A 13756-nucleotide genomic window follows, 5' to 3' on the forward strand; every position below is an offset into this window, starting at 1 on the left:
CGGATCCAAATTTTCCATTCGCTATCAACAAGTAGCCAAGAATCGAGTCACCTGGAGACACCGCTGACGAGTCTCTTTTCCTCGCGTATAGCCAGATAACTACCGTCACAATTACAACAAAAATTCGAACCTAAATCTACCATTTCGCACGGACAACTATACTAACCAGAAGCTCGAGCCATCCGCGTCAGTTAACTACCCCCACCGCGGTAAAAGTATCATCCGCTCTACCAGAAATCGAACTCGAATATCCCAATCGCTACACACAACCACCCCAACTCGAAGATATCAAGTTATCTAAACCAGTCAACTGTCACGATTGTGGTTCAAGTATCGCCTACCGCATCGAAAAATCGAACCCTGATTGCTAACAAACGTTAGCTCGCCCTAAATTGTAAACAACTACCCTCCCTCGAGAATCAAGCTAGCTAGATCTCATCGAGAGATCTACGTTTCGTCGAATTTATCCAAGTAACGGTCTCCAAGGTGGTTGCGGCGTTCATGGTAGGTCCGTTTCCTGTTCCAGACACGGACGCCCTGAGGATGCTGGAGCTTGTGGTTCCCCAGCACGTGGTCCGTGGCCAGAACATTCGATTGGAGTGTAACTTCGACCTGGACGGCGAGACACTGTACTCGGTGAAATGGTACAAAGATGGGAACGAGTTCTACCGATACGTGCCACAAGACAAGCCACCGGTGCTCGTCTTTCAGCTGCCAGGTGTTACGGCCAACGTAAGAATTACTTTCTATTGATTTTTTTTCTTGTCCCGTGCCAATGCACCTATCTCTACGCTTCCGTCGCGGTTTCTATTTAAAGCCGCGTTCCTTTTCACTTTTATCGCGCTCCTGTACCCGCGTTTCTCCAAACTTCCTCGTATACGGAGTTCCGTATAAAAAAAAAAAGGAAACTAGAGAAAAAATCGTCGAGACTTTGCTAAGAAAAATAATCAAACGTCGGAGGACCGTCTGGTTTCTACCTTCGACGGAAAATTTTACTAATTTTCATTATTTTCGCGAACTTTTAACACTCGTTTGTTTAATCTTCGTGGTACCACGCCTGGATCTTCCCGGACACGGAGAGACTTTTGCGTTATTTGATTGTATCGTTGGTTACACCTTCCTTGGAAATTAAGAAAGGTATCGGATTGTTCGGAAAGTGATTTCGTTTTCCAAAATGGAGAATATATAATTTGATAAAATGTTTGTACAGTCTAAAGAAAATCGTGTTTCATTTTCACCAAAAGAAAAAACGAAATGACTTTCCGTAGAACCCAATACGATAAAATAAGAGAGATTTCTTTGGAAAGATTTGTGCGAGCAAATGCAGGTGTGGTTCTATATTGCAAGGGTTGGTCACGTGGGTCACAAACCATAAGGTAAATAAAAGATACGATGGACGAAGTCAGCCCTTAACTGCTACGGTAATTATTTTGTCACGTGTACGGTACAGTAGAACCCCAAATAATTGTTCAAATATTCGTAGAGATTCTTAAGAAAAGAAATCCAACGTTGCGAATTGCTTTTATCGACTTATCGAGAAAAATAAATTGAATTTTCGACAACAAAATTCACCTAACAATTGCGTAAACAGTAATCGTTGAAAAGAACATCGCCAAGGGATCGAATCTTAAAAGACCCGGTATTCAAGCAACAAACAAACAAACAAACCTACATTTCGACGTGAAACTTCCAACGATCGGAAGTTTCCACGGGCAAAAATTTCTCGAGTAACATTACTAGCTAGACAACCGCAATTGTCTTCGTTGGCCTTTAAGCGAGAAGATCATTGTAACCATCGTTCCGTTTGATTCATGGATAATTAAGAAGTGGTTCGCCATCGGGTGCCGTGACCCAATGTTCAACGCGATAGCCGGTATTAAAGATGTGGAAACTTTTGTTTGATAATTGGTAAAGTCGTCCGGTGGTTGACGATACCGGAGAACCTTTTTGTTCCACGAGATTAGATCCTTTCGAAGAACGTACGTATAGCCAACATCCACTGTATAATTGCCACCTTTTTGTTTCCACCCCTCCTCGACCGATGTTGTTCCACGAATTCTCGTGACAAAACGTCAGTAGCTGTCGTTCGCTCGCGGAATGGCCACTATGGGAGCACGACGATTCGGGGAACGCCAGTAGACCGGGTTAATTGCTCAGGGTTAATTGGCCAGGATGCCTCAGGGAGTTCCGTTCTTTTTCCAGATTCACAATTCGACCAAGAAATCGGTCGTCCTCTATTCCGTGAACCTAATGAGCTCAGGAAGATACAGATGCGAGGTGTCAGCCGAGGCGCCATCATTCCAAACGGTATCCGATCACTCGGACATGCTGGTAGTGGGTAAGAAAACTTTACAAATGGTGCCCCGGTCGATCTTCCGTCCTGTTAAACGGTAAAACTTTTTTCCCCGAGTAACGCGATGCCGGACTGTTTTGTCGCGCAGCCTCAATGTGGGATTGTTCGTTGTCCCTAATGATCGTGAAGTTAGCACAATTCGACCCAGAGTGTAAACGATCCTCCCAGGCCGCGTAAATGCTTCGCTCGAAATTAACCCTCGTAACGCGTCACGAGTCTTATCGGACCCGGAGAGACTTTTGCCTTGCTCGATCGTACCGTTAGCGCAGCTTTCTTTAAAAATTAAGAAGAGTACACGAGAAAATAATCGAATCTTCCTTCGAAGTGTTTGATTCGTGCGAGAAAAATATATCGAGCCACAGGTCCGTTCGGATTCAGACGCGGTCCATTTATTTCGGACCAATTGGAACTCCATGCTAAACATTTATCGCGTAGCTACCATTGCAATGTTACTTGTAACGCCCTCTTCTTCCTCTTGGTCCTTCATTTTTCGGTTTCTTTCCTTTTTTAATTTCTTCCTATTGTAACAACAATTCTGAAGTTGGAGTTCAAGTTTTCGTCACGGATTTGCTCTTCAATCGATTCGTTGACAATTCCTTCTGAAAAGATCAGACGTTTGACTATTCATTTTTCCGACGGGCTGTAATAAATAATGAATATGCAAACACTCGCGAGGGCCACTTTCCATTTCCACGTTTACACAAATTGCCTCTTCCCTTATTCTTATCGGTATTCTCGTGAAACGAAACCTCGATTCTTAAACGTCGTTCTCAAAGACACAATCGACGATAAGTAATATTTGGAAAATAATTTACAAGGAAGAAATAGTATTTTACAAATTTTCTAACCGATGGGTTCGAATAGCTCCTCTCCTCTCTGCTTCGAGTCTTCCTAGGGTTAAGTGTCGTTGAAAAAAAATCTTGAAAACTTTCAGCCCTGCCGGAAGACGGGCCCATTATCACTGGAAGGCCAGGAAGGATACGTTATCAGGTCGGTGACGTGGTGCGCTTCAATTGCACTTCGGCGAAGTCGAAACCAGCTGCCATACTCAGTTGGTTCATCAACGGGGAGCCTGTAAGTGACTTACGTGGAATCCGTGCCGCTTGTGGTAACGTTTAAGCGTGTCACAGCCATAAAATTTCGTGGGAAAAACCGAGCCACAAACCCCCTACAACTATCCTATCGTTAAACTCCGCTTGATCAGCACTTCGCTACTATCCGCTTGTCTGTTTATCGGTTTTCGAGACAGGAGTATAACGTTTCCGACATCAAGAATAATGTTCGTGTACCTGGACGAGCGAGCCAAGCTGCTCAGGAAACTTTATACTCGTCTTTTGTTCTTAACGGCCGATATCCAAAAAACGTGTTTCATTTTCCATACCCATCCGGAGGATACTTGAACCTACGGAGCGCAATTTGTACAATTTCATCGGAGTTTAACAAGTTTATCCGTATACTTGTTTACGAGCCTCTCTGTGATTTTTAAAATCACAACTTTGAAAAAAAAAAGTAACGCGTATTTACTTTAATGTTTCAAGTTTACAAACTATATTTTTCCAGTAAAAGTAACGAAAAGTGTACAAGCTACAGAGAGAAGCGAATTTGTTATACGAGTCGGTTCGAAGCAAGTATCTTCGTTAGAAAGTGTACAGTTCTAGCACAAACTAGGGGGGTATTAGTTGAGGCAAATAATAATGACAGTAATAATTGGTTCATAATTGGTTTATTTCAAGTGGAAGAGCATACAAGTATTATATAATAAATATAACATATATATAAAAATGTACACGTAATGATAACAAACTAATATACACACGTACCAACATGCATAATATTGGATTGTTCGGAAAGTCATTTTGTTTTTTTTTTTTTGATGAAAATGGAACACGAGTTTTTTAGAATGTATAAACATTTTATCAAATTAAATATTCTCCATTTTGGAAAACGAAACGACGTTCCGTACGACCCAATAGTACACAAAAGTGGTATAAAAGCCTCATTGCCCATTGTAAGATTAACGACGCGAAAGCGGATCTTTCCAGTGACCATTTAACTGCGACTACAGTAAGAAGCGATGTATATTTGCAGACTACGCGCTTTCAATCGTTTGCATTTCGTTTAATAGCGTCTATAGACGAACCTTTACCAAGCAAAACTCGAGACGAAACGCAGAATGATTGGAATCGTGTATTTCCCTACCGTTCTCGACGATACCACTTGTAGAACTAGTCGCCATAACCTAACCTCGCTATCAATAACTTATCATCCTCCGTGTACGTGTTTTCCGCATCACCGTTGGTTGTACGAAACGCTTTACGCTCTCGGGAGCGGTCAAAAATGGTCCCGGTGACGTAATTTATTCGCAACCCGTTGGTGGCCCGGTTCAAATAACAAATTCGCTTCTTCTCTCGGACCCCACCCAGCCCCGTTGTAAAAGAAAGTATCCGCGTCTAGACACGCGTTGTATAACCTGTACGCGAAGACCAGCAGTTTTTGGTTGCGTCAGGTCGACACACAATACTGGAGAGGGCCCCACCTCACCGAGGTGGATCGCGAGGGTCTGCTGACGGCCGTGCTCGGCCTGGAGTTCCGTCTGCGTACGAAGCACTTCAAGAAGGGAGACTTGAAGATCAAATGCCTGGCGACGATAGCGACCGTATATTGGAAATCGAACGAGCTCAGCATAGAGGGTGAAAGGCCCCTGAAGATGCCGGTAATGGAGAGCAGGGAGACAAGGGCGCAAGGCCACACGCACGCCGAGCATATCTTAGGAGGTAACACGACGGGGAAAAGAGAAAGGGAGCCACGGAGCGTGACGTAATTCGCGGGACTACCGAAAGAGGGTGATTCCTCGCCGCGGAACACGTTGAAAATGCAGAGTTATGTTTTATCGTTGGAGGCTTCGTTCTCGAGGAGAAACGACTTTGAAGATACGCGACCACTTGCCCGGGGGAGTCTCTAGTGGTCTCTTATCCCCGTGCTTCAAATATCAAATATTACTCGGTTTACTTCCCGGTGTTAATTACTCGTTTATTTCGTTAATTGGTAAATCGTTGAACTCGTTCGCGAATAAAAAAAAAAGCCAATCGGGAATGTTTATACCAGTAATAATAAGTCGAGGACCCCTTAACCCATTTATGCGTGAAGTATGAATGCTCGTTTTAATAGTTTTGCAAGTTTAACGAGAACGTGAAAGGAAACTCTCACCTCCAGGACACGAACGGTAGAGATTATTTTATCCGCGAGGAATCCCTCTGCGTACGAGAAAAAAAAAGAAAACGGTATCGAGTCGTTTTTTCCAAATAAACATTTTTCATCAACGAATGGAATATTTGAAACAAAACTCTCTCTTTTACGTTCAAGCGTTTATTGTATAATATGATCCTTTTGAAGTGGAATAATCGTAGATAAATCTCCATTCTTTGGAAATAATTTTTCGGGGTGAAAATAAAGAATAAAATTCCGTTTGCACGTTTGGCAGAAACGAGTTAACTTTGTACGGATAGTTTTTCTGCGCGCAAATGAGAGGAACAATTTCAACACTTTATCAACGAACGAAGTAAGCCATTCGCGTTGGAAAATGCGTCCATTTTGATGATCACGAGGACCACCGAGACTCCGATACTTTCTCGAGTTCGAAGTACCTCACGGAAAATATTTCTTTTACCATTTCCACGTGTCTGTTACACCGTGTATTATTATCATTGTATACAGAGATCTTTTTTCAATTTTTTTTGTATACCGATTGTACAAATTCCAAATTTTCATAACTCCCACGAATCCTGAAGCTAAGACCCAAAGCATTTCAAGCCAATCGTTATACATACAACCAGTATTCTTCCCTCGTCTTCCCTCGGGTCCCTTTTTTCCATTCAAGACACCCCCTTAACGTCTGAACAACCTCGTAGCCTTGAAAGATTAATCGTCAAGATCGATGCCAAGAAAAAACCAACCACCCGTTGCCCGGGTAGAATCAGCGAGATATCGTTGGAAAAACTATGACAACGTGTCCGGGGCACGTAACACGTCGACACGTATAGTCATTGTTCGTTTGTCGACAATTTGCCGACTTACATTGCGTGACCGACAAATGTTAGGCAAAACGTGCAGCTGCGGATGCAATTCGCTCGCCAATATGGCTCGAATCAAAGGAGGTTACGATACGTTCCAATTTTTCGCTCGAATTTTTCTTATTCAGTTTTCAATCTTTTTTATTTCTTTTTATTTTCTTTTTTTTTTTTTATTTCATTTCATCTCGTCCGCCAAAATGGCTCGATATCGCGAAACACTTAACCCAGATTGCCGATTGCATTTTACTAACGAGACGATATCTCTTTTCCAGGAAGCGGAAGCAGCACGCTAGCATCTTGCATCTTGCCGGTGATGACAAGTTTATTGATTCTACGATAAGAAGAGAGGGGCAGACCGTGGTCTCGCATCCCTCGTGCTCATCCTTTTCAGGCCTCTAAATCGAGAATCATGTGGAGATCACTGTGTACTAAATTAACCGTGTTGTTTCTATTTTTTATAATCGCAGTTAGTGGAGTTAGCGAGGACATAGACCAGAGAATATACTTATCAGAGTACATACATCGGTACATTAGAGTGTTAGAAGTGGAGAAACGTGTAAATTCTTATTTAGCGGGTCAGTCCACAAGTCTGTGCGCATCTTCTCGCGTTCAGTCGAATAAGCCCTGTATTTTCTTTCTAGGATTTTCGGTCGCTTCGGATAAATGATTTTAAAGTTTTTTTTCGAGAAGACAACGTTTCATCAGAGCAATGATCGAACACTGAGAAACTTGATTTTATCATTTTTGAAACATTCACAGGATCTAGAACGTAGCAAGTAAACGCGCAGATTTATGGTCCGACCCAGCAGAAGATGGATTGATCATGGTTGTTTCAAAGTTTTTATTCAGTCGTTGGTACAATTCAGTGGACAGAGTTTAAAAAACAACCGAAATTTATAAATCTATGATCGACGAAGTATCTTCAAGTATTTGAGTGCGCAACTTTCGCCCTAAACACGTTTTTTCCCTCTCCTTCGTCTTTTATAATTAAGAGTCATGAGTGTATGCAAACGAGTAATAATCACATCGCCTGTCTGATCAGAGAACGCGACAAAGAATGAATGCCTAGCATATTTATATCTAATTGTACACGAGTGTTTCTATCGTCCAACCGCGGGAGAACAATGAAGACTCTGCTCAGTGAGAAAGAACGTTCTCTTTCATCGTAGCTTTTACCGATCTAGTCGCTATTAATCAGCCGCAAAGATATGTTATCCTAGAGTTATTACGAGCTCTCTCTCTGTATGTGTGCGTGTAGCTGTGCACGCGTATGCGTGTGAGTGCGTGGGTGAGTGTAGCGTGCGTTTACCAAAGAACATTTCGCGCTATAACATTCCTAATTGTTAATTACAAGTGAGGCATAGAGTGTGTAGAGGCATCATCACGTATCGCCACTCTTTGTGTACGGTGTAACTATAAGAGCACTCTGTACATATGTACATAAATCGAACCGACTTTTATCTTTAACTTAACGTTCTGATAATAAAGCGATGTTTACGTCGACGAACGACAAACGAGAGTATACTCTTCGTCAAGTATGTGTCATTTGTGGAGATTTTAGTTTTGCCTAAAAACCGCTTCTGATCACCTTTACAAATCATCGTGCGTACAATTTAAGTAACTAGAAAGGTCATAAAGTAGAAGTACTGAAGAGACATCTCTCGGTAAAGAATGCGTGCCGTTTCCCCGGAGACTGACAGGACTTGGCAGACGATCTAGCGAAAAAGCTCGAAATCTTTTGTTCTCCAGGAGTTTCTTCGTCTTCTACTTCCTCCCACTCAACCGATAGAGCCTGCGACTTCAAGATCTTCTCAGCGGTAGACCAACTGAATCTAACAATACGTGGGAATCCAAATACAGCATCCACATTCTCTGACAGCCACTTCTTCGTCTCTGGATCATTTGGATATCCACTTGCGTATCCCCCTTTGAACGAACCCTCACGGAATTGCCAAGCTCGTATTGCATGGTCACGAGAAACTTTGGCACAAATACTAGCTGCACTGACAATGGGATACGTGGAGTCAGCCTTCTTCGCGACAACTATTTTCAGACCTGGGAAAATTTGCTCCAGCCTTGCCTGATATTTTTCTGGTTTACCTACGGTATCTACGTAGACCTCTGTGATCCATGCACCAGCCTCGATCGCGTATTTAACTAACTCAATTGCAGAGATCATAGATATCTCGTTTAAGGATGTTTTGCTGCGACGATACATATTGTTTGCGATAACATCAGGTGATATTGTATCCACTGCCCAACCCATGGTCTTATTGTGTTTACAAATTTTGTCGAAAATCATGTCCCTCTTCTCCTCTGTTAAACTTTTGGAATCTGCACAACCCAGCTGTACAAGAAGCTGCTTCTGTGACAAGGGTGCATAAGAAATTCCATAAACCATAGGTCCCAAAACTGGCCCACGTCCAGCCTCATCGATGCCAAGTTGACACGGTTCATCTTTGCATATTTGTGGTACCTACAAAGAATTTTAAATTGTACAAGCCTCCACGAAGATACATCATCAAAGTTTAGTATCTTATTCGTTCAGAAGATGGATTACATTGAAGTGTATTACTGAGAAAATCAATGGTTTACAATTAAATGACGTTTATTTGTAAGAAGTTTATTCTATATCCCTATACCATAAAAGAATCATTATGCATTGTTCTTTTACAATTCACTTCCAAAACTTTAAATGCTTCATTTTACCTGTATTTCTGTGAAATATTATTACTTAGTGTCTAGGAGATTATATTACACGTATGCTTTCAGTTGCATTACTGTTACACAGATATATATTTTAATACATAGAACACAGAATACATAGAATGCTTCTAAAGTGTAAATAAAGGTTTTAGAATCTCTTGCATGTAAAAGAACGATTAGGAGTTACTTAAAGATCTAACAGTTGCATGCTGTTTGAAGTCATGTTTATCACGCTTTTTTCGTCATTATCAGAAAATCATACCAATACTCGGTTCATTTTATTAACACTCTGTAACATCAAATTATATCATCAGTTTTCGAGAGAATAATTGAGATCGATGAATAAATAGGATAATAGAATTTCGAAATTATAATAAACAATGAGGCGTTCATTTTTTTTTCACCTACCTTTGACAAATGAACTTTATTAACGCTGTGATCCCAGGCTTCGAAGTACGGGATCAAGTCCTCTCTGCAGGTAATTTGAGTATCTTCTTCCATATTGTTACAATTCACCTTCAACTTTATTTCATTATTTCCAATCATTGTGTCCTTTTTATTTTCCATAATATTCGTCTGTTCTTTCGGGCGCCAATTACATAAAACTTAACCTCCAAGAAAACGTCAGCATTCGGACGAACCGCCAAAAACGAAGGCGCGCGCATCGATAGGTCGTATTGAAACAGCATGGGTGCTTTCTTCTCAAAACTGAACATGGTTTCTTAAATGGTAACGAGTTTGACGAAAGCCACTAATTTACTATATAAATTATTCCTTGTACACGTGATTAAACGATCGATCAGAGGTTAAGAGACGAAGAAGAAATCTCAATGGCGCGCGTGTATCGATAAACATCTGAAATTGACTTCTGTATTGCTTGTCTAAGGGTTTCTTGTACATAACTACCTGTGTGCATGCGTATACGCGTGTCCTTCGGTGGAAATAGTTGATGACGCCGTGCTGTATCAACCTTCGTGCGTCGAAAAATATAACATAACCTCTAAATATGCTCGGTTTCTTATCAGTATCGTTTAAGGTTCCGTTCTTACAAAGAATTTGATTTTCACGTTTTCGTGCCGACTCGCAAACGCTCCATCGAGCACAGCGCAACATGAAAGTTATCGTGAAGAAGCTTCAAGGAAAAGGATGCATTGTTGACGTGAGTATAAGGCATCTTGGCTTGTTTTCTTTCTTCTTTTGCTTTTGATTACCAGGAGAATATCGTATAACGTATTTTATTGCAATGCCGTCAATAGCGTATTATAAAGTGCCGTTCGTACACAATTCTCCACTTTTTTTAGAGATTGCTATTTTTCCCATGTTTTATTTTCGACGTTGAACTTAACATGTTTTAAAGTATCTTGAATTGTTGTTGAATTTTTACTACTCTTTTCCACCAGATTATGCCCTCAGAGACAGTTTTACAGTTGAAGCAGAAAGTTAGTGCTTTAATGGGCATTGATGTTCCACAGCAAAGACTGTTGCTTACAGGCAAAACGCTAGCTGGTAAGAATTGATGGCTGCATTATAGTTAAAATTAAAATAGAAGATAAAATAAGTATTACAACTATCACAATATTGACTGCATGTTTCAGATGAAAATCCTTTGAGTTTCTATCCAGGAATCAAAGATGGGAGTAAATTAAATCTCTTGGTCATTAAGAAAGCAGAGGAAGGATCTAGCAAAGGAAAAGCACCACAAATCAAATCGGGCACGGTTCTCCTACAAGATGAGATTTCTAAAGTTCTGAGGCGTTATTACACAGAGCCTGAGACAATAATGATAGTTAATGAATTGATAAGAGACCTGAAGAATAAAGTGAATAACATAAATCTCGATGAATTAGAACGATTAGCAACAGCACTGCTTCATGATCAAGAGAACAGAGCTTAAGGATACTTTGATTTTTTAATTCTGCTTATTATTTGATTATTGTAATACACTTTTATTTAATTAAAACATTGCGTCATTACACCCCATAACCAGTAGTGTATTTTAAATGATTATAAGGGAAATGTGCGCGAGATGAAACTAAATGTATCAAAAGATCAAATGTTTTATTAAAACAGACAAGTATAATTGTAATCGCACTTTACGAAACTGGCTTTAAGGGTCGGCCATGTCCAGCTGTCGGAAGTATCTTGCAACTAGGCATATAAATAAATTCAGTGCCCCAATTTCATATACTTCCAACGTTTTCTGAAAAAAAAAAGAAATACACAAAGTTAATGTGTGTAGCTCGAGAATTTGTTAGAAAAAGTATGGCAAACAATTTTTGTATCTTCCTTTAATATGAATCATAGTTCCATTTATCTTTACTTTAGATTATTTACTTAAATTGTTTTACAATTTGTGTCAACGGCAAATTTAATACACAATTATGCAATAAAATTGATTTGTTAAAAAACAAAAATTGTGTACATCTATCTTTTTACAGCTATTGTAATAAATTGGACATATTTCTGCCATGTGCAAGGCACAATTTTTTTACGTGGTGTATTACCGAATTAGCACGAATTATCGAGCACGTTCTGGCTAAGGAACGCAAACAGAAACACATATCTGGCGTTAGCGGCACTTCTAGAACAACTAGCAATGCATACATCCATTGTCCCAATTCATATTCTATTTTTTTCTGCGTCCTAATGTACTCTACCAAGTACTCCAGTATTTGCTCCACCATTGGTTGATTTAAACAAAAAACAATATTCAATGTTGGAATAGTTATCATCTCCTTGTACTGACCCAAACAAAATTTAATCCAACCATTTTGATCATTCATATCTGGCTGCAAAAATAAAAATGTAACGACAAAATAAAGCTTACCATTAAGCTAGCCAAGGAATAACTTAATATGTACCAGGTCAAATTGTGGAGATTTCCATTTACGTTTTGACGTCTGAATTTCATTCTTCAATTGGCTTATGTATAATCTGATATTAGAAAAATCTGATACTTGGCATTGCTGCCAATCAAGTGTACAATCAAGCCATGATGGCACTTCCATGCATCCTAACAACTTGATGTGTTTGCATCATTATTATATAGGATGTTTCTATAATGTTTGACCAAAATTTTGCCAGTATACTCTGTAAAATATACAGTTGCAAATGCTTTCTCTTTGAATTCCGAATTCTTTAAAATTGTCAGATTACCTCGTTGGACCTAATATAAGTTATATAAAATCTTACTGGTACACTTAGTAGAATAAACTGGCAAGGTTTGGCCAAACATTTCAGGTATGCCCTGAATGTTATTTCTTGATTTATAAGTAATGTTACCACATAATTTTAAAATACTGATCGTAAACTTACAGGTTCCACATCAATTGTTGGTTTTCTATAATGTTTTTCATTGATGTCAGCTACCATAATAGCGGCACATTGATGTGCTTCTATTCTATAACAAAATTATACTTAATTATTTGTCGTATCGCAAATTAATTTCAGAGCATTTACTTACACCACCCTTTTGATGTACTCTTCTCCGGAGGTCGGTGGTAAACAGAGGTTAATATTTTCATCAATTTCTCCAACCATGAAAGCAGGCTCTCTCAAACAGTCAGTCATTTCGTTTAAAGTACGCAAGATATTATGTTGATGCAGTAAATAATTGGTTTGTATTCGTTCTGTAATATTATTAAGAGGTTATGTTTTATTGGTTATATAACGACTTATGCCAACCATTTTTGTGACAGACAAATACACTATTTCACTCTCTGAAGCAAACGAGAATTAATTTGAAAATAGCTATCCCAACAAGAACATTACAACGACATGTAAATATATTTAGAGAAAATGTGATATCGATACTTTTTATCAGATTAGATATAACTTACAATCAAGTATAATTTCCACACACTCTTCCATCATATTAATTTCCTTCCTAACGTCAGAAACAAACTTTAACTTAGAATCTCGTTCAAAATTAATTTATGTAATTTATTTAATCGTACACGATGCATAAATTAATGTGTATTGCAACAATGACATTCGGAACGTACATAAATGTTAATAATAATCGTGTTTAGGGACATTCACTGAAATTGTACGCCTTTACAGATTTTTCAATATCTTGATATTTATTTATCATGATCATTAACAACCGTAGTAGGACAATAGTTTAAACAACTATTAATAATGTCTTAGTATAAATAATAGCTTAAAAGCCATCAATTTCTTAAAATATTCAGTTAAATCGAACAAAGACAATCGATGTAACGGTAAGTCACCTTGTGGTGAGTATATAAGGAGCCCCCGGTTGCCAAAAATTTCATTCTCTCGGAAGCTACCCAGGTGGAAGGACGTCTCCATTTTAAATATCTGGACCCTCTGCGGACGGCCATGGACACTGATTGCCCTCTTGGTAACCGGTACTGACCGCTGATAGACAGTGGTCAGTACTGGCGACCACTCCTTAATTTTTTTTTTGTTTAGTTTTTTTTTCTTCTTTCAGCTTATTTCATTATTCTCCAATTTTAACTTGTACTTCTTTTGTTTTTGTTGTTACTGCATGCCATCTAATTTATGTTATGTACTTCATTGTTTTCAGATCCAAATTTTCTGTCGTGCCCTGAATTGCTTAATCTTTGTCTTTTTTCAGTTTGTTTCTCTTAGGTACATCAGA

At 39.3% G+C, this 13756-nt stretch overlaps 4 protein-coding genes across 5 annotated transcripts in view; 2 read left to right on the top strand and 2 right to left on the bottom strand.

The window, feature by feature from the left end:
* LOC143153199 (kin of IRRE-like protein 3) overlaps nucleotides 1-6835 on the top strand; it is a 72717-nt gene extending 65882 nt beyond the window's left edge. The window contains exons 2-6 of the mRNA XM_076324143.1: nucleotides 527-732; nucleotides 2203-2338; nucleotides 3288-3427; nucleotides 4860-5127; nucleotides 6696-6835. Of these exons, the coding sequence (XP_076180258.1) occupies nucleotides 527-732; nucleotides 2203-2338; nucleotides 3288-3427; nucleotides 4860-5127; nucleotides 6696-6763 (818 nt within the window). The 3' untranslated portion in view covers nucleotides 6764-6835. The remainder of the gene's footprint in view (nucleotides 1-526; nucleotides 733-2202; nucleotides 2339-3287; nucleotides 3428-4859; nucleotides 5128-6695) is intronic.
* A 415-nt stretch (nucleotides 6836-7250) lies between these two features.
* Nucleotides 7251-10009, bottom strand: LOC143153197 (ribonuclease H2 subunit A). The gene is made up of 2 exons (XM_076324139.1): nucleotides 9538-10009; nucleotides 7251-8899 (listed from the first exon to the last, which is right to left on the bottom strand). Exons 1-2 carry the CDS (start codon nucleotides 9694-9696, stop codon nucleotides 8054-8056), a joined length of 1005 nt encoding a protein of 334 aa, XP_076180254.1. The 5' UTR covers nucleotides 9697-10009; the 3' UTR covers nucleotides 7251-8053.
* Nucleotides 9798-11549, top strand: LOC143153200 (ubiquitin-like protein 4A). Its single transcript, XM_076324144.1, has 3 exons — nucleotides 9798-10288; nucleotides 10530-10635; nucleotides 10725-11549. The coding sequence occupies exons 1-3, from the start codon at nucleotides 10241-10243 to the stop codon at nucleotides 11021-11023; spliced, it is 453 nt and encodes a 150-aa protein (XP_076180259.1). The 5' UTR covers nucleotides 9798-10240; the 3' UTR covers nucleotides 11024-11549.
* Nucleotides 11171-13489, bottom strand: Gem2 (Gemin 2). Of its 2 annotated transcripts, none has more exons than XM_076324140.1 (6): nucleotides 13362-13489; nucleotides 12593-12758; nucleotides 12445-12529; nucleotides 11991-12149; nucleotides 11634-11918; nucleotides 11171-11329 (listed from the first exon to the last, which is right to left on the bottom strand). In XM_076324140.1, exons 1-6 carry the CDS (start codon nucleotides 13441-13443, stop codon nucleotides 11237-11239), a joined length of 870 nt encoding a protein of 289 aa, XP_076180255.1. In that variant the 5' UTR covers nucleotides 13444-13489; the 3' UTR covers nucleotides 11171-11236. The 2 variants fall into 2 exon arrangements, with proteins under 2 accessions (XP_076180255.1, XP_076180257.1); XM_076324142.1 differs by lacking the exon at nucleotides 13362-13489 and adding an exon at nucleotides 12969-13015.
* Between the last annotated feature and the right edge of the window lie 267 nt (nucleotides 13490-13756).

Source organism: Ptiloglossa arizonensis, chromosome 12 (assembly GCF_051014685.1).
Source record: "Ptiloglossa arizonensis isolate GNS036 chromosome 12, iyPtiAriz1_principal, whole genome shotgun sequence".
Taxonomy (NCBI): Eukaryota; Metazoa; Arthropoda; class Insecta; order Hymenoptera; family Colletidae; genus Ptiloglossa; species Ptiloglossa arizonensis.